General features: G+C 40.3%; 2 protein-coding genes across 2 annotated transcripts; one reads left to right on the top strand and one right to left on the bottom strand.

Annotated features, from left to right (window-relative positions):
• Positions 1-274: 274 nt before the first annotated feature.
• Positions 275-14,083, top strand: LOC308396928 (macoilin-1). Its single transcript, XM_080882571.1, has 11 exons — positions 275-481; positions 2,048-2,189; positions 2,378-2,504; positions 2,630-2,753; positions 2,958-3,136; positions 4,598-5,081; positions 5,153-5,311; positions 6,165-6,335; positions 7,848-7,974; positions 8,686-8,860; positions 11,280-14,083. The coding sequence occupies exons 1-11, from the start codon at positions 405-407 to the stop codon at positions 11,468-11,470; spliced, it is 1,956 nt and encodes a 651-aa protein (XP_080738697.1). The 5' UTR covers positions 275-404; the 3' UTR covers positions 11,471-14,083.
• Positions 14,084-16,155: 2,072 nt separating this feature from the next.
• Positions 16,156-24,559, bottom strand: nrbp1 (nuclear receptor binding protein 1). Its single transcript, XM_080882572.1, has 19 exons — positions 24,284-24,559; positions 23,993-24,179; positions 23,488-23,746; positions 23,271-23,393; positions 21,651-21,752; positions 21,451-21,540; positions 21,305-21,345; positions 21,058-21,152; positions 20,892-20,975; positions 20,746-20,804; positions 20,430-20,528; positions 20,220-20,352; positions 19,637-19,727; positions 19,417-19,467; positions 19,065-19,200; positions 18,836-18,889; positions 18,663-18,726; positions 17,907-17,962; positions 16,156-17,819 (listed from the first exon to the last, which is right to left on the bottom strand). The coding sequence occupies exons 3-19, from the start codon at positions 23,716-23,718 to the stop codon at positions 17,724-17,726; spliced, it is 1,605 nt and encodes a 534-aa protein (XP_080738698.1). The 5' UTR covers positions 23,719-23,746; positions 23,993-24,179; positions 24,284-24,559; the 3' UTR covers positions 16,156-17,723.
• Positions 24,560-25,852: the final 1,293 nt, after the last annotated feature.

Genomic DNA, 25,852 nt, shown 5'->3' with positions numbered 1-25,852 from the left:
AAACAGTAAAGTTATGCAGTTTAAAGCCAAATCAAGGAACTGAAAGAGACTAAAAAACTGAGAGTTGAATGATAATCACCTTTATTATCGAACTTATAATGAGCCCGGTTAGTATTTTTGTGCAGTGTGTGTCATAATTAACAGAACACATGTGTACAGTGTGTTGATTTGCTCCCCTTCTGCGATAAACGCTTGTAGGTACAACCTCCACTGAGCATGCGCAGAAGTGTCGGTCCTCTACATTTGCTCGCAGACATCATCACAGGTTGAAGTGAGCATCCTCATCCACAAAGAGGGAGCCGGGCTGTTTTGTCTTTCCTCTCGGCTCTGTCGTTTATCCCCCGTCGCTGTCGCCTCTGCTGCAGTGTGTCCAACGTCAGCACGCGGGGAGCAGAAGCCATAAGATGAAGAAACGTTATGTGGACGCGAACAGGCTACGGAAGATGAAAAAGCTGAAAATCACGGAGAAGCTGTCTGAAAGGTAGCGAGCCGCGGCGCCCGGCGGCTGCTTTTGTTGTGGTGGCCGTCTTTGTGTAGATTTCAGCCGTCGTCATCCCGCTCACCTGTCTGACTCGCATCCCATCACCTCCATCCGCCCCTCACATCCTAAATGAGCCAGCGTGGCGCTTTGATTAGCCTCAGTGCGGCGGAATTAAGGCGCAAATGTTGCACCGGGTTACTTCAGCCCGCCTTGTTTACAGAATAAAAACAGAAGCTGTGCAAGTTGACGTCGGCCTACTTTCGTCTCATCTGCGTTCTCACTGCCTGCTCTATCCCCCACTCTTAATCGCGCGTGAAATTAACACGGCCACATTGCGTTTTGTTTATTTATTTCCATTCGTCCTTTGGAAAAATAGAAACAAACGCGCATTCCTCTTTGGCTTATTTGGCACACAAAATCTGGAAGCGTCTAGACTGAGTCCAGACAAGAAAAGACACGCAAATAAGAACGGAACACCACTTTTTCTGTTCATTGTGCACCTTTCTTTCTTTCTTTCTTTCTTTCTTTCTTTCTTTCTTTCTTTCTTTCTTTCTTTCTTTCTTTCCACAAAAAACAACACATGCAAGAGATTGTGTTTATTTTTGAGATTTAGACGTCCTATTTTATTTTGTGTGCCAGTCACATATTATATTTCTTGCTCTTTGTGTGCAGTGATTTCACACAAACACAAACACATATAATTGAATTACACTACTGGAAATACTACAAAGCAGATAAGAACTTGATTGGAGAATTAAAGACGCTGTGGTGATTCCTTTACACTTCACTAGCTTGTTTGGTAATTATATTTAGTGATAGTGCTAAATACAATAAAGGGCGCTATTTCAATAACATCATATAGAGAACTAAAGTTACATCAGCTCTGCTTGGGAGTTTTATTAGGCCAATTAAGCATGCTACTCAAGGAGAATAAGATAATAAAAAAGACTATATTGGGCTTCTAGGATGGATTTAATATGCTGTTTAAAAGCCCTCTCCCAGCTGATTCTAATTTATTTTTTAATTTTTTGTAGAACAACCTGCACAGTTAGCAGTTAGTTATAATATAAATACAAGTGAGATTAATTGAAATGCATTCTTTATAAGTAAAATTAAAAGGCTGTTGTCGACTTGCAGAAGGATGCTGTGGTGCTCCCTCTCTCCTCCAGATGAAATATTGCCATGGTTACCAAACAAAGAAGGGGTGATGTGATAGCAGCCTATGGATGAGCAGAACAAAGGAGGAAAACCACAGCTCCTGTTTGGCTTGCGGCTGCCTAATAAAATGAGGGAACAGTCATTGTTCTTGTTATAGTGGCCCTGCTTAAAAGGAAGGACTGTATTTTTAAGACACAGCTGGCTCAATTAGAGGTTAATGCCGTTTTTGCAGTTTGGTCTCATACTGGGCTGTGTGTGAGTATCTGGTGCTTTATCTGACAGCCTTTATTTACTGGATTCAGAGGAAGAGGCACGTTTGTTTGCCATGAGCTCAAAGTGAAATAATAATAATGAAGGAGGATTGATTTTTTCCTTCTTCTTTTTAATAATGTCTGCATGTCTTTATAGCGCGTACACCTTCCTGAAGTTTATGGTGATGTGGACACTGGTGCTGCTGGCAGACTTCATCCTTGAATTCAGACTGGAGTACCTGTGGCCGTGCTGGCTCTTCTTTGGGAGCGTGTACACCACTTTCCACTGCCATGGGCTGGTGAGGACTCCTGCTGTGTGTGATTTCATATTCTGTGCACTGGCCCTGATGATGATAAGCCAGCCAGTGATGCGTAGTAGGCTTCACGCAGTGAACAAGAACATGGCTTTTCTTCTATTTTCAGTGAATTACTCACATTTTACTTTCCTGTTGTTGTTGTTTTTCTTTCTTTCCCTTTTTGTTTGCAGGTTATTTGTGTTGTTTTTGTTTGCGCTGCCTTCACTCTGGACATCTTTTGTTTAATTTTTGTTCCTTTGCACTGGCTGTTCTTTGTGGCGAGCACCTATGTGTTATTCAATTACATATGGCACACAGGTGAGTATGACAATTATCATCCACTTGGCAAAATCTGCCCAACTTTCTTCATCTCATAAAATAAAAAATATTCTCTTATTTAAATTTATTAGTAATTTTCTTCTCATCTGATTATTTTTCCTCAGAGAAGGGCATCTGTATATCAACTGTGTCTCTGTGGATCCTGCTCGTGTACACAGAGGCTTCACTTCGACTCAAAGACCTTAAAACCTCACATGCCAACCTGTCCCATCTTTTTGCCGCTCACTGGTATGTTTATTTGATACAAAATGTATAAAGTTTAGATTTAGTATTTAATATTTCATCACTGAAATATTATATACTGACTACTTTCTAATATTTATAATTTATTCCGGCACAGTTAATGTGGAGCACCCACAATTTCCTTGTACATGTACAATGACAATAAAGGGCTGTTCTATTCTATTCTAACTGCCTTGTATTCACTTTCAGTATTGGATATCCTGTAGTTTATCTGGGGTTTGATGCCACCTGCTACTTCACCAACATCTTTAAGCTGCGCATACAGAAAGCAGTGCAGAGTGAGAATGACTTCCACATGCACCTCCTTCAGCACTCGCTCCCCCCAGGCCTGCAGGTTTATCCCAAGACAGGCACAGATGGCAGCAGCAGTGAGTCTGTGCACCTGCACCATCTACCTACCATTCTTACTATCTGGAGGGTTTTTCACTCTTCTTTTGGTTTCGGTCGTTCTTGTTTTCAAGCTGACAGTTTATTACAATCTCCACTTATGGAGCCACTCAGTCAGGTGATTACAACATACATTTGTGAGTCAGTTCGCTGAGAAGACGGAGACAGTAAAAGTCCCAAGCTGAAACTGTATTTAATAACCTCCTAGAACATGATGTGTTGCTGCTGGCACAACAAAGTAAGCAATCTTCTTGTTACTGCAACTGTTTGACGCTTTGTGCTATCAAAATATTTCAGAGTGCTTCTGAAAATAGATAAGTGCTGCATACCGATGTATAAATGTATCGTTTAATATGGTAATTACATGATAGGGGGAGAAACTAACATGGACAGAGATGAAGGGAAAGGAATAAGAAGCAAAGGTGCAAAAATTGACATTTTTAAAACAATTTTGACAAAAAAAATTTTCAATACGTGCATTATAAAAAATACATTTGACATTTTAAGTTGTAGATTTTGTTTGCTTTTTTTTTTTTTTTAAACAGTCATGTCTCCCCATGTTTTCATTTTCTGGCTATTTGACTAATTACAAACTCGGCACACATTACTAGTCAGTACTGGTGAGATTTGGACTGTATATAAAAGATGCAAGTCGAAACCACTGTGGTTCAAAATCCTGTGGTGGCCAAAGTAAGTCTAAATAAGAATCTTAATTTATAACCCCACACTTTACAGAGCAAATTATTTCTTTCGTGTCTTACTGAAAACAACATAATGCTAATATGAAAAAATGTGGTCCCCGTCATAAATCCACCCATTTTCTCAACCAGCTTATGCTGGACTTTTAAAAAGTTTTACAGCTTTCCCTATGGATAAAGACCTCCCCCACTGGCATTCATTAGAATGATTTCTGTAATTTCACACATGTTTTTCTTACAATTTAAGCTCAAAGAGTTGTCAAGTGACTTTTTTTCACTATAGCAACATTTCTTTATCATATAGAAGAACTGAGATTTTCTTAATATAAGAAAAACACAGTTTTTCTTATATTAAGGTATCTGAGGGATTAAATGTGTATTTAAACTTCTTTACACTGACAGAAAGGGGTGTTTCGGGTGCACTTAAGATCAAAGTGGGCTGTGTGTGCCCCATGATGTAAAATGGATTTGACACATCCCTGGTGTAAACTGTGCAAAGCAGTGGAGAACCTATTTATCACTCCATAGGATCAGTGAAAGGACTGCAGGCAAATATTTTGGTTGGGTTAAGTCAGTGAGAATTCATTGTGATTAATAAGTAATTCTAGTGACTGATGCTGGCCCTGTTTAAAGTTTTAAATGTTAGTTCATACCAAAGTGAGGATAGCCATAAATGTTTACTCATCCTAGATGTTTCTGGGCTCCATAGTAGACTCCTAAAACTGACCTGTTTTGATTTTACAGCCTCCAAATGGAAAGTCAAGCCTGAGTCGAGTCAGTATCAGTGTCAGAACGGTGCTGTGCTGGCCCAAGATGAGGCACACACTGTGGACTGCCTCCAGATCCGCAGTGAGGAGAGAGCAACAGAGAAAGGGTCACAGGAGGTGAGGTCAGCCGAACCAAACCGCCGGCCACCATCGTCATCGTCGTCATCATCCAAACCCAGTGTGGGTGAGTCCAAAGATCTGCTGCACAGCAGCACAGGAGGACCGGAATCATCAACAACTCCAGAAAATCTACCTCAAGAGGAGCACGGCAGCAAAGCAACGCGAGCAGCTAAGAACTCCTCACCAAAAGTCAGAAGAAGCAGCTCAAATACTCCTTCACCTCCTGCGGGAAGGACTGAGAAGAAACACAGGTCTAGCTCCAAAACAGTCAGCCCCAACAGGGATGCAGCAGAAAAGAGTGCCACAGCAGCTCAGAGTTACCACACTGAACAGACAAGCAAGTAAGTATTTAGCTAAGCTTGACTCGGGTGATGCTTACAGCAGTGCTAAAATGTTGTTTTTTATCTTGAAGGCTGGAGCAGGAGCTGAGGAGGCTGAAGAGTGAGCTGCAGTCGAGCAGGCAGACCGAACAGGAGCTTCGAAGTCACATCTGCAACCTGACCAACAGCGAGAGGAGCCTTAGACCAGAGGTTTCCCTGCTCAGACAGTCCAACATGCTTCTCCAGAGCAAGTGAGTGTCCAGTTGTTATCACACAAAACCGGATTTTATAGTACTTAAAATACTGTAGCTACTGTCAGTAAATATGAAAAAATGTTTATCCCATCTTATCCAAACCTAAAGTGACAATGAAATTGTTTCTTCTGTCCATGAAACAAAGCAAAAGATTTGAACTTAACTGTCACTGTAGAATTAAAAACCTGCACAAGAAAAAGAAAAGGTTTGTGTGTAAAGCTACAATATCAGATCAGGTGAATGTGCTGTATGAATGAAGTATAGTATATCACTATATAAAAGAGAATATGATGAGATCACTGACTTTGCTGATCAGCTGCACTGCTGCAGACCTGCTTTGTCACACAAACCATTTTTATTACCTGTACGTTGCCACAGTATCTACTTTTTTATGTTTTTTTATGCAAATTATGTTTCCACTCCTCCTTTTCCTCCAATATGTGACTCAGATTATCACTCTAAGCACATTTAGAGCTAAAAAAAAATGGGGGGAGGGAGGCTCAGTTAGTTATTTTATCCCACTACAGAGGTACTCCTAACACATTTACCACATCAAAGCCATGTCCAGCAGCCAAAGGCTATAAAATCGCATTTGAGAAGAGCATGTTATGCAGTTTTGATCAGCACCACCAGCTTTGATAAGCCATGCTCCAGTTTTTTTAAAGGAAGGTGCTCTCCAGTGACTACAACAACTACAAGGATGATAAGAAACCTGTTTAACATTTATGTCTGTTTTTGAAGTATGCTTGACGCTGATCTCAAACGAGTCCATTTGCATGTGGCAGTAACCCACATATTGCTGCTCTTTTTCTGCAACTTATTTAAAACCACTTTAATGTCATCCCTTCAGGATTCTGTGCCTAACTAAAAACAAGCAGAGGGACAAGCAGACTTGTGTGATGCTGGAGAAGAAGACCAGAGCAGAGGCAGAGGCCAGACTCTCTGCTGAGAAGCAGTTGGCTGAGCTTCAGGCTCAAAAACTGGAGGAGGCGGCGAGCACAGCACGGAGTCTAACAAACAGGTAACCCACACTTTTAAATTCCCTCTTATATTTCCTGAAACATGCTCTGAGTTAAATGTTGCTGTAAGCATGCGGCCAAACATTTGGTTTAAATGATGTTTACTTGCTTTCTTGTTGAGAGTTAGATGAGGAGATTAACATTATTTTGAGTAGCCTTCCTTAGCCAGTTAGCCTTGCGTTGTTCAGAGGTTAAGAAGGCTGCCAGTCATCACTTAGACCTTAAGCCTCAGTCACGCAGGCCCAGAGACCAGCCGGTGGCCCTCTGGCAACCAGCACTTGCTAAGTAAAAATGTGTATTCCTTAACTGCTCAGCATGAAGTTGCTGGGAGTCGGTCAGTGAAATCGGTTGCAAAGAGAGTGCTACAAAGAAAACTACCTTGCAGCTGCTTTGGTTGCTCACAGATTGCCACGGTCATCCTTACAGCAAGAATTATGATTCAGCAGGACGTCTGTGCCATAGGTATGTCGTAACTGCAACCTCCACTGAAATCTTATACTGCAGCCTATGGTGTAACCTCCCTAGAAACATAAATACATGTTGGGTCAACATATGTTGTTACAACATTTTCTTAGAAAGTCACTGAACTCCATTTCTGGGTTATGTCGCAGTTTTTGAAGTTCCACTACAGCACAGTAAATAGTTATCCAGCATTTGCAGGCAAGTCAGCGACTTCCATGTAAACTAGGGGCGACCATGGCAACCTGCTAGTAATCAAAGCAATTGAAAGAGGTTTTCAGTGCAGCATCCTTTGTGAACAGCTTTACAACCACTCACCAACTGGTTGGGAATACATTTACCAGTCTTGAAACCTGTGGGACCAAAACCATGCTAACCGACACTTTACCGTTTAATTTGGCATTCTTTCGCTAAAGGTTAGCCAAGAAATAGTCCAATACAGGGTTGACACGTTTTAAAAAACAAGTGCCACTGACTGGATATTTTCTCTTCTTGATAGTCTCTGTAAACCCTAGAGATGGTTGTGTGGGAAAATTCCAGTAGATCATCACTTTCTGAAATACAGGCACCATTCGCTGTGCTATAAACAAAGTGACTTTGATTGCTTTTATTCTTCATTCTGATCTCTTTGAATGTATCTGCCAGCTTGAATGAACTGAGTTGCTTCCATGTGATTGGCTGATGAGATATTTGCGCTAATGAGCTGTTGAACAGGCGTACTTGAGTGGCCAAAGAGCGTATGCTATCTTCGAACAAAGCCGAGCTAGCTGCTTTTCCCGCGTTCCTGTCTTAGCTCTAAGCTAACCAAGAGTGACATTGATCTTTTCCTCTAATTCTCTGCAAGAAAACAGATGATTCTTTAATTTACCATAAGCAGTTACTTCTTTTAAAGAAATCTCTCGTGTGTGTGTTCAAAATAATTGAAAGAGAAAACAGCAGTGTTTATAATGCAAATCAAATGTTCTGTTTCTTTCTGTGGAAACTGGTCTTCAGTTCCCGCCAAAGCCTCTCTGTCACTGCTCAAACGCTCTCATTTTCTCCGTTTCCCACACCAGGCAGGAACACTGTGAAACCCAAATGTTAAGGAAAAAGGTTAAAGAGCTAGAGACAGAGTACAAACAACTACAACTGGAGTATCAAGTGAAAGACAGTCGTGTGGTAGATCTAGAGAGTGATGTTGAGGTATCTTTTTACTCTATTTGGGAATGAACTTGTGCATTTAAGTGTCTGTGAGTCTCAAGTGATCCAGTGCTCGGTTGTCCTCAGTTTGGTCATGAAGTCCTTCTTTTGCCGTTTGATTTGCTGTTTCTGATTTTTGTGTGTTTAACTCCCTAAGAAAACAGAATGGTTTTCAATGAGGAACTTGAGCATTTTTTTTGTAATCCATTTTATTTTGGCCTGCAGTCACCATAATGCACTCTGTCATCACATCAGTATGCAGCATTACTGTATGGGTGTTTTTGTGTGACATTAGGTGTGTAAATTGTGGTTCTGTGTGGTATTTGATGTCATTTTAGTGGCATACTTTCCATGGAGCATGCTGTACTAGAAGCCAGGTCTTTCATAAAAACATTACACTTTTTTTATCACCTTTCACAAAAGGCAAATTGTTAACCTAGAAAGAGTCATCTTTCAAAATATCTTAATGATAATGTGCTGCAGATTTTATGTTTTTTGAATGGCTGGCTGGCCGTCATCACTGTTTGGAAGTAATTATGTGTGCGGTGCATTGGTTTTCTGAGCGTAAACTGTGCCTGTCTGAAATACAAAAAAAAGAAAAAGATACTCAGGAAACCAAAGCACCAACTCCCACAGGTGGTCGCTGCAGGAATTACTACTGGCATTTTGATGTTTTGCACTTATTCTTACCGCTAATGTGTTCTCTGGACTCAGGCTTTGGGAAAGTACCGCTGTGTGGAAAAAGAGACAGATATGCTGCTGTCCACTTTGTCAGCCATGCAGGAAAAGGCTCAACATCTGGAGTACAACCTGAGCGCTGAGACTCGCATCAAACTGGACCTCTTCTCTGCGCTGGGAGATGCCCGCAGACAGCTAGAAATCGCCCAAGGTTGATATACTTATTTCTGATATTAATTTAGATCAGGGGTGTCAAACCCACCTGACAGCTTTGGAAAATGTGAAGGATACTATGACATAAATTTGGGACTTTTATTGTATTTTCAGAGGTTTTACAGGTTTTTCATATAGATAAAGACCTCCCCCACTGGCATTCATACGACACCAAAGTACTTAAGTGATAGATAAACTATTAAATGACAGAAAGGGGTCCACATTAATGTAAAACCAAAAGAAAATATATTTTCTGTGACTTAGCAAAACCTATTTTATAATTACAGGACAGTCTGGACAGTGACTAACCAGAATTTCTTCTGTAATTTTATACATTTATTTCTTACAGTTTATGCTCAAAGAGTCGTCAGATGACTTTCAGCAATTTCTTTATCATGTAGAAGATCTACCGTTTTTCTTATATTAAGATCTCTGAGGGATTCGGTGTCTAGTTAAAATTATTCACACTTAATCCGTTAAATCCTGAACCATGACATAAATGCCAGAAAATTCAATTTGTTTGAAAATGAAGTGTTTAGTCAACCCTCTGGGGAAAAATGTTATATATTAATTAGTTAAAAATCATACTGATGATGTAAAAGTCTCAAAAACGCATGTATCAAATATGATATGCTTTAAACGGACTGTAAAATCAGTTTGACATCCCTGATTTACATCACTGTGTTTTTTCCCCTTCTTCAGTTTGATCTGCAAACTGCCATTAGATTAGAAATTACTGTCAAGGAAAAGTAAACTATGATATGTGGGGCAAATTGTGAGTCGGATTGAACAGCACCACCGTGTGACTGCTGGGATTTTTAAAAATTGTTTATTTAATGTTTTTCTTTTAGCATTGTCGTGGTTCCCTCAAAAAAAAAAAAAAAGAAGCCAAATTGATTACTTTTGGGTTATCACTAAATACAGAAAAACATATTTGGAAACAAATTCTTCACAAATTGATGCCAGTTATGATAAATTACATAGACAATAGTATTGGGCCACACCTCATAATCTTTGAGTTCAGTTTTTGTTCAGTGACATTGCCTTTACAAGCAATTGTAAAAGAAAGAATGAGCTGTTCTAAAGAGCTTAGTGATAGTGGGAGCTTCATGGCATGGGTTTCCATTGCTGAGCAGTTCCTGTAGGTGTAGTGTGTAGTTGCTCCAGTACTTTTGTTTATATGTTGTATTTTGGAAGCTTGAATCCAATTGGCAGTAGTAAAAAGCTAATGTTAAGTAATATACAAACTACTAGACCATGCTTACATGGCTTCATCAGTGCCACTGCGTATGATTAGGATAATACGATGAGGCGTATTATCCCCAAGAACTTCTGTAATCTTCCTTTAAGCCACTTGTCAGTAGCATAGAAAGTATAAAAGATGGATGCAGCCATGATGTTACCGATTGGTTAATGAAGTCCCGATTTGAAGCAGTTTTGGCATTTCAGCTTTTTACCCATCAGTCGTAAAAGGCTGATGGGGTATTGTTGTCAGCATAGACGTCCAAGATACAGTAGGTGTTCAAATCCCTGTTACCTTAACCTCAAGGTTGATCTGCCTGAAAAACTGAGGGTACCAGATGGTCAAGCCTCTGAGCGTACCATGGATGATGCTGCTGTCTGACTCTAACATGGACCTTTATTTACAAAGTGAACTTCTTGTTTCATCAGTACGACCTGAAACTATCAGTTGAGACTGCATATACATCAGAAAGTGTGTGCTGAGGTGACAGAGCGAGGCTGCTGAGAGCTGTTCACCGTGCATTCCCCTCCTGGCCATTAGAAAGAAAAAGTTTTGCACTAGCTTAATTTTTTCCTTTGTATTGTCTTTGGCAAATGCTTTTAATGGTTAGTGAGAGACTATGAAAGTGGCTCTGTGGTGTAGTGGTTAACACATTCACTTAACATGTGAAATGTTCCCAGTTTGAGAGCAGGTGGAGACATAACCCTAGCCTCTAGAGGTGACAGGCTACTGTAATCCTACTGCCAGTCTCAGGGCTGGAGAAATGTCAGAGCTGTGCTAAACTGCAGATCTGATTTCAGGCATTCGACCAAAAATCCATTAAATTAAACCCAATGATTTTGTGGTTTAATAGAGGGTGTTTTAACATTTCAGTTGTCAGACCTCACACGACCACTTCTCCTCCTTGTGGGGAATTTCAGCCAAATGTAGATAACACCCTTGATACCACAAATCTTAGCGATGAGTTTAGACTACTTCTGCTCAGATAAAGTCTTCTTTGAATAATCCATCTAGCTTATTACCTCGATTTGAGTTTAAGGTTAAGATTAAGGGGATTTTGCACCGACAGAGAAAATCTTGCTCAGCTTACATTCGAGTGCAGAAATAACAGAAATCCTATGCGTTGCAGCTCATTCAGTATCTATCTCCTTACATCTACACCTTCCTCTGACAGATAAGGTGATGAAGCAGGACAGGGAGATAAGTGAGATGAAGAAGAAGATTGCCGAGGTGATGGCGGTGAGCCCCGGCATGTCCTACATGGCGCCCCGGCCCCACGTGCCACAGAATCTCACCAAGTTGCTCAACTCCGAGCGCTACGTGTTGAATCCACGAGCATTGATGTACCAGTGTTTGAAGAAATAGGGGACGTCCCAGAGCTTTCACACCTCATCAGAACTCGTCAGATCCGGACGAGTTTATCACAGAGCTAAACAACACCGCGAAGTCCTCTACTTCCAGCCATGAGTGGAACCAGGCCAAGCCTCCACGAGTCGAATGCCTTTTGCTGCACTGGTGGTGCTAACTTGATATTATTCTGTATATTTCCTGTTTTCTGCCACATCACAGGTCGAAGAGTTTCACTCCAAAATGAGGTATCTAATATGCAGAGCTGGTCATTTTTTTGAAGGAAAACAAAAAAGGTTTACTTATCCCGATTAAATACAAATACAGGTGTCAGCAGAGATACAAACCAAGTAGATTTATCTGAATGAAGACCTGGTGCCCGATGTGGACATGCCCAGAGGAAGATGGCACTGACAGGTTCTCTGCTGCAGCTGTAAAATATTTAATTAAACCGCTCTTTACAGTTTAACTCCTGGCATGAAAGTAAAACTAACCGAACAACATTATTTAAGTCCGTTCATGTGTTAAACTTACAGATGTGTAAGAATTCAGAGTTTTCTTGATCTGCTGCAATACTGACAAGAAGATTCAAAGTAATATCTTTTTTAAGCCCTATTTGTCAGTATTTATTAGAACAAAATGATCACTGAGGTCCAGCAGTACAGGTACTGATCATAAAATTAAGAAAACAGTGGCTGACTTCTGTTCCGGTGTCTCAGTCAGTCGTGACAGTCAAACCACGTGACTCTGAAACTGGAAATCAGCCATCACGCTTTTTTCATCGTCTCGGCTTTTCTTTGAAAAAGAGGCCATATTTTAGACTTAAATCTTTAACGGATTTTGGGCAAATATTGGAGTTGTGAACATTATTTACATTCATGTCTAAACATGATTATAGAAAGATGAGAAATTCGTATACAGACTTTTGTCAAAGCCTCAGTGGTTATGATAATGAACTTGTTTCTCTAAATGTCTCTATTGGAGAAAAAAATTTTGAATAATAAATTTGGTATATATGCACACATTTATATAACCTGGTCAGCTACATCATTAAAACCACCAGCTGAATAATGTGCACGACCCTCTTGAGCCATGAAAACCTTCACGGATCTGCCCTGCTGCAGGTCCTCGGATTGCTGCATGTTTTCTGTAGGTTTTGAGTTGGGCTCGATTTGGATTGAGAGTTCGGATTGAGACCCTTTAAGAGGAGGGACTACTCTTCTATGGTCTCTTCAGGTGTCTGTTGTCCCAAACTGAGTACCGTTGGTTGTTTTCTGCGCTTCTTCATATGCTTATGAGCACTTTTTGTGGGAGAACGCGGCCATCGGGAAACGCCATTACCATGTAGCGGGTCAGAGCTTCCTGGAATTGCTAGAAGCTCTGACCCGGACCCGAAAACAGATGAGTGGGTGGGTTTCAAAGTAAATTTAAAATCTTCCTGCTGAAAATTATAACAAGATGATCAATGTTGTTCACTTCACCTGTCTGGTTTTAATGTTGTGGCCGATCCTCGTACCATTCTATCAAAGTGTAAATGTGACTATTTAATATACCCCAAATGTTTAAAACAAGTATGCACCAAGATGTTCTTGTGTGTGCCTGTAAATAGAGATTTAGGAGTATCTTAATTGTGCTGAAATTCAGACAAAATATGTGCGTTCAACACAGAGCTTTGGAATGAAACCCTTCAGAGTTGGAATATTCCTGCATAACAGGCGGCATCTTTGTATGAATATTCCTGGTTGCCATCCGGGAGACTCTTGAGAATAGTTAAGTGATGTTTTATTGTCTTACTGACCTGATAATTTTTTTAAAAGAAAGCTCACTTCAGCTGCGACTGAGAACCCGCTATTTTTTTGATGTTTGGCAGCTCGTGGCTCCACAGTGGCATCTGGAAAAGAGAGACCGCGACCTTGTCCGAGAAGTAAAGCAGAGCCGGGAAGGACAAGGGGGACGGTGTTGACGAAACATGGCTCACGGATGAAATTACTGTGCCTATATACTTTCAAACTCGGAAGTAAAACACAAATTTTAATGTGAAAGAGTAATGTGTTTAAATTGAAGTGCTATGTACTGTTTTTGTAGTTTTTGCTTCATTTCTTTCTTAATTTTTTTTTTTTACTCAGTGTACAGAATTGAAAAATTACCCACGCAGCTGAAAAACACTCATGAACTGGATGTCGCCATTTTGGTAGCTTTTTATTTAGAGCGTGTTTCTAGGGTGTTTTATATCAAAAAAATTTTTTAGTCTTGCTGTTCTTCTTATACTGCTGTCATTTTGTACGGCACTGTGTTTGTCAGCATGAAATGTGTTTTATTCAACCGTTATTTGAGCACACATTGTGACTTTATGTACCTGGATGTACTTGTACAAGGGCTACAGTTTCTTAACGTTTTTGGACGAACAATTGTTAATTCAAACGATGATGCTCTGAGGCTGGAGATCACACTCCTGATACACCAGGACCCCGTTTTGTATAAATTATTTGAGTTATCAAATGAGTCTAATTTGTGCAGACATGTGCATGTTCCTTCACTCAGGAGCCATTTATGGTGTCATTTTCTGACTTTGAAGGTAAAACGAGCAAAATTGACTTCTTCTGCAAATGGAAGTGCTTTCTGAAAACTTTAGTGTAATGGCTAATAAAGATCATCTTCATAAACATTTTGGCCTCACAACAGATCAACAAGAGACACTGAGATTATTTAAGATGATCTCCTTTTCTGATCTGTAGATTCATGCTGAACTAAGTTACAGAGTGCCTTTGGGGCATGGGTTTGAAGACATTTTGAACTCGGTTACTTACTCGTTACTTTCAGAGTAACTAGTTACTAGGGAAAGTAACTTTGGTTTTACTCAGAATTCTCTTATTAATGTGTTGCTCGACTAACTGAATACCCAGCAAGGATGCCAGCTTGCTTACATGTTAGCACTATCCTGCCACAAGTGCACTGTGCCACCCAATGGCCTGAACCTAAAATGGCAGTGTAGTAGTGTGAGTGCAAGTTAATGATGAAAGGAATGAAACTAAATTAGAAATGAACAATGTTTGTTTTATGTGTCACTTTTTATCGTTCTCTTTTAATCTATTTCTATTGTTTCAAACGTCTATAAATGCAAACACATCATTTTGGGGTTGATGCAGCAGTACTATCATCGTACGTAGTATCACTAGGAAGCAGCAGTGGATCGCAAAACACGACATACAGTGTGTTGAAACTTTTGAAAGGTATATTTATTTTTGCCATTGAAATGGGTAGAAAGTATACTTTTAGCAGTGCCAACATTAAACTATGCCTCAGACCATTTACGAGCTGTAAGTATCAAAATAGTGCAAAAATGGTTCAACATAAACACAGTTAGTCACACAGTTTGTCCATTCTTTGTAAACTTAACTGAAAACAGCTGAACTGCATCAACTGTGCAAGTTTGCCCGTCAGTTCAGTATTGACGGGCAAACTTAAAAGGATTTTCAGCCTCACAAAGAGAAATAAAATAAATAACAAGTATTTTCAGCCTCACAAATAGTCAATATTTAACCAAAATAATATTTCCTCCAGTCGGGCCATGTAGATAAGTAAAATATGATGGTAGATTAAGTGCTTCAGTGGTCTAAGATTCTAGCCTACGTCATAGCGTCACGTGCGCTTTTTACGTCCAACACGGAAACTGCAGTCGTGGTGCTTTCGATTGTGCTCTGAACTCGGAAATTCTGCCTTCCGACTAGGAAGATGTAGGTAAATCCAGACTGCAGATGAGCTGAATATGTGTTTAGTAGTAATTTGTTTTTGTAGAGGGCTAGAAAAACAACCGTTTTCGAAGGCGTCGCCATATTGAAATCCCGGCTTCTCTGACGAGACTAACCAGAACGCCGTTTACTCGAGTGTGACATCATTCCCAGGTTCGTATTCCGATTTCCGAGGTAAAACGAACGCAACACACGAATAACGACCCTATATCCCAGTAACGATAAACGCGTTATTGATTTTGGCATAATAACTAGTTATCGTGCTCGTTACCACAATAATAACGTAGTTACTGTAGTTACTTAATAACGCGTCTCTACACTGCATGAGACAAACCTGACAAGCAGAGACGCACAAACAAGCAGCAACCGAAGGTGGCTGCAGTAAAGGCCTGGGAAGGACGGGGAAACAGCTTTCGGTGAGGGTTTTTTTTTTTTAATTATTATTATTATTATTATCATTTAAATCATCTCTGTTGTGTACATGCTTAAAGTTGATCACAGAATAAAAATCTTTTTAAAAAGACAAGCAAAAAAAAAACCCTACTGGACTGGAGATTGTGACCCTTGGAGTGGTTGTAAAATTGATTCAGTGGGAGTTTTTAAACAGAGCTGATTTTTAGTTCTCTGGGAATGTAGAAGTAATGAGAGTTCAAAAATGCAGAAAAAAACCAAGGCGATTTATAAAGTATTACATTCCATCCATCTATCATATACTTCAAGGGCCTGTAACTTGGAATAGTGTGATAGGACTTCATGAGATATGCCAAAATTATGCAAATAAACCAGATTTTAAGGAGGTTGGGTAGGAAGCACTGTTGAGTCCCCATGGAAAGACCAAGGCAGATAACTTTAACTCTGGTCTGAGCACAAATAAGAATGATGATTTTTCTATTATTTGCTTATTAGTTGATCTGTTTGTTATTGATAAAAAGAAGATGCCACACAACAATATCATTAAGTGCTGACAGTGTAATTTTTTTTAATTTCAGGAAGTGAAAAAAGAGGGTAATGCAGAGACAGAGCAGTGTCCAGCATACAGTGCACAAGATGTTTACAAGCATGCCAGGCAGCGCCACACTCGTCTCTCACAGTAACAGGCCCTGTCACAGCATGGAGACACCGAGACTGGATCACCGACTGAATTTCAATCTCTAAATCTTAACTTCCGGTTGGTGTACACGAGAAACAAGCCACAGGACATCTCCCAACAGGATACAGAAATGTGCAAACTAGCAGAGAGATCCCCAGACACTTAACAGATAAAGAGCGGTCTGAGCCAATTAGCTGAACTTCTCAAAAGATTTTAGCTCCGGTATCCATGAAGGAAACCTATGTCAGAGCTACTCGAGCTAAAGGTTGATAGGCCTAAGCTGACACAAGTCTCTACATGGTACATTATCAGAGTAAATCTTAAAAAAAACCAAAAAAAAAACCTAAAACTCCAGAAGCAAGTCTACCGCATGCATCGGTTTCCATTTAGGCATGGAAAAGCATACATGCATTCACCAACCTCAATGATGATCATCCATCACATGCTTAAAACACTAGAGGAAGCCCACATGGAGCGAACAAACACCCTGTTTGTAAAATGTCACCTATAGACTTTTCATTAACCTAACCCCGACTCATAAGTGCTGCAATTCCCTACTTATAGTAGCTGGACCGCAGTGAAGCGGTGCCACCTTTTTGTTGTGATAAATAAGTGTGTGATTTTAAAGAAAAAGGGCAAGTAAAAGCATACATTCAAACACCCACCGGCCTTAGTGCTGGAATTGAAGTACAATACACACTGAGAAAAAGATGTAACACAAATAAATAGTTTGATCTTTTGAATATTTTTTTATCTGTAGCTCTTTCGATTGTTTTTCAGCTGCATTTCATGAATATGTTGCACAATTTCAGATCTGTAAAGTAAAACTGATACTCGCTTGATGCGATTCAGCCTTCCAGAAGTGATACAAGATACGATGATTCCTCACTCACTGCTCAGGACACAGTTTAAAGGACCAGACAACCAGATTTAACCCTACATTACCATCTCTCACACACACACACACACACACTCACACACAAGACAAAGTTTTTCCATACAGACAACTATTAAACAGTGTAAAGTGAAAAAATGTTTAAAATACAATTTTAACACTGACTTAAGGAAAATACTTTTACCACCCCCTTTTTTATTTTCTTGCTTACCTCTAACATTTCTTCACTACTTCAGAACTGAAAGAAATAGGCCAAACTGTGAAAACATTTGTATTTTCCATTGCAACTAGGATTTCCTCTTAATAGAGAAGCAGATGGCTGTATTTGGTGGGAAAACAAAGTGATCTAAAGCAACAACCACTTAGTGGCAGCTTTTCCCACTAGAAGATACAAGAACAGGCTGTGGGATCTGCAGTCAGACCAAGGCTTCCTCCTCTGTCCTCGCAAAGGCTTTCCTGCAACTCGGAGGTGAAGCAAAAGCTAGTCCCGCTGTAAATGGATGAGGAAGGCTGAAAGAAGGCCTGGCGACTCCTCGGCTATGAGGAAACAGTCACCGGATTGAGCGAACCATTCCGGCTGTAAAACTTAGAGAAGGCCTCTTCGAGAACAGATGCGAGTCGAGGCTGATCGCCCTGAAATGAAAAGGCAGTGAAGTCAAAGTAATCTTTCTAATTGTTCTCTGATAGCAGTATGTGGTAACTTCACGGATAAAACCTCACCTCACTGATAAACCCCAGCTGAACGAGCTCCACAGCTAGCTCCTGCACGTTCTCATCTGAACAAAAACACAATATTTAAATAGTGATAGGGTTACAAAGCATTTAGATGCCTACTTTGTCCTGTCCTATCGTTTGTAACAGTTGCATCACCTGAGAAATGATCAGTGCCAAAGTCACAGGTTACAGCACTCAAATTAGATATTTAGTTACTTTTTCAAATAAGCATTTCATCGCTTAAGAGGTACCTATGTGCAGCTTAAAATAGTCCACCTGCACTACCTACAAAGCCCACAAGGGGGCCACGGCCCACACTAAGAAGTGAATGCAGAGCAGGCCGAACAGACTGGACAACATAACCAACTTGCGCAAGCTAACTGAAAAGGGGTGTTTATTTTTAGTGGGCAACACTGTAACATATCGGATGACTTTTAATAGTGTGACGTATAAAGTTACTTTTAAAAGCAACATTACCCAGCACTGCTTATGAGTGCAATGTAAGGGTAGCAATGCAACAAATATCAGCAGCAGATCGTAGCAATATTCTTTGAGATAGTGTGTATTTAAGTATTTTTTTGGGGGGAGGGGGTTTCTAAATCGTAGTATCATTAGTATATCTTTAAGTTCTCTGCTTTGAGTTAAACCTCTACAGCAAACCTGTGCTCCCTTGAAAAAGCATTTAAAACCATTTTCTCACTTGTGAAAGGCATGCAAAAATGAAAGCATGGTGAAATATTATTCTCAAAACAAGACACTCACTTGGTAACAAATCACAGCTCAAGTGCCTGTTCAGTTTGTCCTCAAGTTTCAACAGCAAGGTCAGCTGAAAGTAGAATGAAAGCAGTCCATTCAGAGTTCTAACAAAGCACGTTCACATGTAGTACAGATGTCGTTACTTCATCACTCAGCAGGTTGGCAGAGCTGTGACTTACGTGATGTTTCGTGCCCTCGTCAACAGGCTCAATATTACACTGCATCTGAAGGACCTTCAAGGACCAAAAGGAAAACTGTTTAATGCATTGACAGGTTGGGATTAAAATGATTTCAAGTTTTTATTATTATTATTTATAAAGGAAAATGCTGATAAAGACAACAGCCGTGCATTATCATTTTATTTTTATGGTATTAAAATCTATGTAGAGTAGTGCTTTCTGCTCTTACCTTCCTTGTCTCAAGCTCTGCGGGTTCAGGGGTCGGGGTTTTGACCGATGGGGGAACTATGGGTGACTTCACAGCCTCCTGCTGGGGTTGCTGAGGACAGGGGACCCCAAATGCAGTCAGAGGGTAGATTCCATTCCTGTTAAATCAACGTCAAATGTAAGCCACCACAGCTTTAGTTAAAATGTGGCAGTTGCACATTGCTCAATGCATTGATTTCAGTGCAGCGGAAACAACTCTCATTTCACTTTCCTTAGCCGATTTTGCCAACTGATCCAAGCTTTAAAGTGAGAAAATTTATAACCAACTGCAAATGTGTTAAAAACTGCATTTGCATTTCCAGCTGTTCTCTTACCTTACATCTTCCAGAAATTTGTCCAGCTCAAGAGCAGGAAACTGGGAAAGCCTGGAGCAAAAGAAAGACTATTATTTCCACTCCAGTAATTAAACAGTCAGAAAACTTTAGACATAGTAGGACTTAATGAAAGGCAATGATGATAAACTAAAGATGATCAAATCACAGAAATCATCAAATCTCCACAATTTACATTTCCTACATTTACACTCAGACTTACTTCATCTGAATCCCCTCTTTGCCCTCAACGATAACCAGGTTAGGGTCCATGTTCTTTGTCATCTCTTCTAAAGCATTTTCAGGAATCATGTCTGAGGTAAACAGAGAAGATCACTATTAAAGAAAAACACCGATCAATGATAGTTAGTTTTCCAAAATAAGAACAACATTACAGGCAATTTGTGTGACTGTGCTTAAGTCTTCAAGTCTTTGTGCCTGCAGATTGCATAACAAAGTATTTTGGCATACGATGGAAGAGTCATAATGACTGTAACTGCTAACCTGTTCCATCTCACTTATTTATGGTTTTAAAAAATATTGACTATTTGTCCTTTAAAAGCTGCGGACATTATTTCAAACTGCTTATGTTACTGCAATAAAGTCTAAGTATAGATATTTGGTAGGTGTGTTAGTGTTTTATTGGGGCTCTGCTGAGCAGAATGCCCAGTCGATGCTGCCAAAACAGCAAGCTTGAAGAACAGGGAATCAAGTGCATTATTAAAGTGAAAGTATGTGTTTATAAAGGATCAGATTTTCCGTCCGTCCGTCCGTGCGTGCGTGCGTGTGCGCGTGCTTTGACTCACGCTGGTGGCTGACAATGCAGTGTGCAGCCAGCAGCTTCAGTAAGGGCACCTCAAACAAGGCCTGGTGAAACAGCAGCTCCTTGGCTGTGGGTCGCTTACTGGGGTCGACCTCCAGACACTTCTGGATAAACTCCTGAAACACACGCAGGTTATAAATCTCTCTTCCAAACAGCCACGAGAACTTTAGATGCTTGCTTGCTCCTCGCTCACCCGTTGCAGCGGGTCCTCTAAGGACTGAATGGCACTGTTTATGGCTTCTTGGGACACATAGGACGAATCTCCGTTACTTTGGATTTCCAACACAGCCATCTGAGCAAGTGAATGGACAAAGGAGAGATTCATGAAATAAACAGGAGCCTTCAGTCAACAACAGTCGCTGTTATGGTACAAAAGAAGGATTTTTAAGACAGAAATAACAGGTTGAGCATTCACTGCTTTTGGTCTTCAGGCAAACTGCGCTCATATTACCACAGTAACAACAGAGCAGGTGACTAACAGCTAGGAGCAGAAAAAGGCATCGCCTCACCTCTAAGGCGCACATTCCAAAGGAATAGATATCCACAGCTGTGGTAACATTGGCAACAGCTGAAAGCAGACGGAAGCCTAATCAGTATCACAGAAACACAACTGCACACCTCAGCAGCATAAAACGATACACCCGGAGGACCTCACCTCCATATTCTGGAGCAAAAAAGTGAAGGCTCTTCTGCTCTTCTCGGCAGGTTTTCACATGGTTATTGATAGTGTCAGGAGCAACTGAAGAAAAAAAGAAAATAACAGTGAACATCTTCAACACAGAAACCAAACCAAACTGCTTTAAACGATCCGTGGAACCCACCTGAGCCAATTTTGATGAGGCCATTGTGCTGGATGAAGATGGTGTCACAGGTGAGGTTGCCATGAATGATGGGAGGTTCACATGAGTGCAGGTAACTGGAGAATAGCAAACAGTGGTCAAAAATAAAAACCAGGACCTTTGTACCATAGCTAACCTAATAAAGCTGTAATAAATGTATCTCATATTAGTGTAGCAGTGAATCATGTCAGTGCCACACCACACAAATACTGTGACAGAGAACACCAACCTGAGAGCAGAGAGGATCTGTGTGCACCAGCGCTTCCAGGCCTGTCAGATAAGAACAACAAACAGAGAAGTTAATATCTTTAAACATGATTTTTAATTAACTGTGTTTGATCTCTCAAATGTATCAACATTTCAAAATCCACCCACCTTTTCATTCATTGTCTTGTGGTTCTTTTTTGTCTTCTTCAAAAACTGTTTGAGGCTTCCTGAGGACATGTATTCAGTGATGAAAATAACCTGCAGACAAAAGACAATGTTGAATTCAAATAAGAATCCAGGCCATTGTGCCTGTGTTTATATCATTTGATGAAATGATCAAAGAATAAAACGATGAAACAAACTCCTACCCTCGCTCTGTTTTCTTTGACATCTGCCCAGTACTTATGGAACTTCACAATGTTCAAATGCTCCAGCTGGATCAAATTGTCAAACACGGCTTTGACTTTTTCCTTTGGTAAAAACAAGAAAAAAAATGAAACACTTTACTCATAAATGAAAAATCCCATATGTTCTTGTTTTACTGCAGACAAGTTAAAGAGTCAAACAGAGTCTAAACAATATTAAGATCCAAATCTTCTTAGCATGTTTGGACAGTATGCCTATTAACCAAAAGGTTAATATGCAAATTCCACAGTGTTAATTATCTTGGACTAAATCCACCCCTGGAGACAAAATTAGAATGAGAGAATCTAAAAATCTTGTTCCTCAAGGTATTTTAAAAAAACATAAACAAACGCTTTGAATCAGATGGATCATTGCGACAAATATTGCAGAGGCGAGATTGTCTGCTAAAATGTGATTTCAAATATGTTGAACTGCATTTTATGAAGGAGTTAGATATAAAATAAAGAAATGACATGTTTGGTGAGTATCCTAACGTGCTGTACCTACATTATAATCAATCTACTCCTTTTTTGGCCCTTAAAATATCTTTATAGAACTTTGATGTTATATTTGTTACAATTTCCACTGCCCTCTCGGCCAAATGTCTCTTGAAAAAGACATTTATATAACAGTCACTTTGCCAAAAAAAACCAAAAACGATTGCAGCATCTACCTTGTAATAGCAATGCTCTTTGTGGCTCAAAATGACTTAATATCACTCATGAGAGGTATGTTTGAGATAGTTTTGCCACAATCCTTTTTTGGGAATTACCATAAATCACTTTTTGGCACAACAGGAAGGAGAATCCAAAGTAGGCTGGAAGAAGACGGCCTGCACTTCTTCACTTTTCCAGAAAGGTAACCAAATCAATCAATCATAGCTCCTCATATCACGATGGACAAAGTCCGAATTCTTTCTGACTTTTTTAGTTAAACAAGAATTTGATTTGCTGCCCATAATTTTGTGACCTGTAGCATAAAACTGTCATTGCTGTTTCCACCACTGACTCCAGGTGTCGCCAAATCAACCAGCACTGAAATCTTTTTAGACAGCAAGTTTGAATCAGATTGTACTGTTCTGTTCTTGTAGTCCACACACTCCCTCCCTTCCAAATTTCTGATTTGTTTCTGCAACTACACGGGTACAGCGTGAACTCTGCTATGGGTTCTGGTCACAATGAGTCCAACAACTTGCCTAAGGAGCTTAAAACCAAAGAGGAAAAAAGCAGCAGTATTACAGAAAAGAGAGCAACAAATCCCATTAAAAAAAAGCCTTAAAACCATTGTTAGGCTGTTTTGTTGCTTACAAGTATGCTGTTAGTTCCAACAATCATATAACTGACCATAACTGTGGTTTTTCCTGCATATACAAAAGAGGTTTTGGCCATCAATCAAGTTTAAATATCAGTTTTGTTTATGAGATTGCCAAAAAGCAGTACAGAAAGCAGAAAAATGCACAGGCTTCTGTCGAGTAAGGTGACAGAGACCTGCACCATCACTACATATAGGTCAATCGTGGTTACATGCACAGTCACCCTGTGCTTTAGCTGTATTTTACCACACCGGCCTCGCTCTGCACCCACCTCTTGCAGTTTGAAATTCTTTCTTTCCGAGAACATGACCTCATTCCACACCACCTCGACTCCTTCTTCTGTGTCCATGGCCAAGTAAGCATTATCAATCCCAGGCACATTGCGCTGATTCACCTTTAGGGGAGTAAAAATAAATACATAAATAATGCACCAGGTGTTTATCCAAGTTAAGTTTGTGGAGAAAAAAAAAACTGCCCCCCCTCCCTACCTCTTCTCTGCGTTTCTGCCAGCGTCCACAGGGGCTCTCCTCCAAAATCTCTGACTCATCCTCACTCTCCTCTTCCTCATCCTCCGTGGCAGCAGTAGCAGGAGGCTGGGTCACCATGGACACCGGCGGAGACACGGATGACACACCTTGACCTGTGGGTGCAGCGGCCGCGGACTCCGGCTTCACTTCCTGGACAGTGTCCGGGGCCTGCTTGCTCTCCCCCTCAGACATCTTCCCGGTTGTGAGGCCCAGCAGCCCGCTGCAGGACACACAAAATGACCCACCGGAATATAAACGCCACACTACATGTCATTTCTCATCTGCTGGGGCTGTACGACTGTTATTAGAAAGCTAGCAAGGCAACAACATGTAACTACGTGGTGGCTGTAGCCGGCTAATCTAGCTGCAGGTGAAGAGTCACCGTGGAGACTTTGCAAAAGGAAGTTAGCTCCAACGGGAAAGGCCACAATAAGTCACAATTATGAGCACAAACACATGGACATACATGTTATAGATGGGAGATGAGACGATGCCAGCTCCAGTTTAACAGACTCCCGTCGCCGAAGAGCAATCCGGGCCGGAGGTTTAGCTCTGTCAGCTGCGAATCTTCAATGTTTCTCGGCGGAGTTGCAGCTAGCTTTGCGGAGCTACGTTGCGAACTTCAACGACAGCAGACACAGCTAACGAAGAGTCTACGAGACACCCAGAACCTTTACTTTACTAACTCTGACATTAAACGTCTGTCGCTGTTTGTACTTGCTAGACCTCGTCAGTCGGAGCAGTCCTCCGCCCTTACCTCTTCTCAAGACTCTTGCTAATGTGAGCTCTGACAACAGCCGCTGGTAGTGCGAGTAAACGTCACAGCACCACAGTCCTAAGTGTTGATTAAAGCATCACGACCATCACAGGAGCTCAGCACAGGAAGCACGGGCAGGCTAACCGTACCATTATCGTTATATCCTCGAACACAGTGGCTAACTGACTTGAGAGCTAGGTTAACATTTAGCTAGATATGATGGCGACAACTTCCAGATGCACACTGCACTACGAGCTCGGGCACGTCAAAGCCGTTGTGGGTTGCCAGATACAATGCTTTGAATCCCCCTTCTCGGGAGTTCAGATCGTTCCCACGTAACTTACACGGTGTTGCCTTCTTCTTGTACATTTATCCCACTTCACTGTTAAAAAATCAAGCTGATTTTAATAGCAGACAAAATTACACAAAAAAGGGGAAAACATAGTCTTTTAAGTGATGATTTACTAAAGGAAAAACAAAAACGGGACGTGTGAAAAATGAATTTCCCCCTAAACATAATTTTTTTGTGTCACACTTGGTACAGTACAGCTTTTGGGCTGATTAGCAATAAGTCTTTATCATTATCATCAAGTTAAAATTGAGCATCAGAATGGGGAGAAGGGGATTTAAGAGACTGTTTAAGTGAGTGTTTTCAGGATCTGCTGGGATTTTCCAAATCAGCTACCTCTGGGGTTTACAGAGAATGGTCAGAAAATATCCAGCAAGAAGTTAAGTATTTGTATCCAAAAGTCAAAATGATAAATAAGTCAAATTTGCAATATTTGATTTGGTAGGCCATCATTTTACCTGATAATTTTAAGACAGTTAAACATAATCAGTTTGATTTATTCATGTAAAGGGAGCCACAAATGAAGAAGAAGATTTAGAAGGCATGAATGTCATAATGCTTCGTTATTAAAGGACTGGGGGGGGAAAGCGTGTTTCTCTCAGACCTGGCAACCAGTGTTTAACGGCCTTCCTTTTTGTATTTGTTATGGGCATTGACTGACAGACATGTAGGCCAACTGAATAGTGAATGCCGGTGAATGGTTGTCTTTGTCAGCCAAATAAAACCATTCACAAGGAAGTCAGTGTTATTGCGTTTGTTTTACCGCTAGGTGTCTTTTCAGTCTACACGACTAATGTTGAATTAAACTGGGTTTAAATTGAGTCCAAATTCAAGCAGAACACACCACTTAATTTGTTTTTTAATTGAAAATGTTTACCTCCTGACTTTTGACTTTGTGTTGTACATAATTAGGTTTGTGTAAAGGTATTAAATCCAAAATATTGTAGAGTCTGCATTAAATATTTATTTATAGATAGTATAACAGCCTTTTCTGTCGATATGTAGATATTTGTGTAGTATTATGCTGCATTTTTAATATTTTGTGGTTTCAAGGTAAGATAAAGTTACAAAAAATGTGAACTCTAAATTCACAGAAATATTCCAGAATAATTCTTCCTCACTGCCCATTGGCTGGATGTATGTAAATTTAATTACACTCACTGGCCACTTTGTTAGGTACACCTGTGTAACTAACTGATTTACCATGCTGACAATGACCT

This window comes from Rhamphochromis sp. 'chilingali' (assembly GCF_963969265.1).
Source record: "Rhamphochromis sp. 'chilingali' genome assembly, chromosome: 5".
Lineage (NCBI taxonomy): Eukaryota > Metazoa > Chordata > Actinopteri > Cichliformes > Cichlidae > Rhamphochromis > Rhamphochromis sp. 'chilingali'.
Note: the sequence above shows the minus strand (reverse complement) of the source record. Positions and strands in the feature narration are given on the sequence as shown.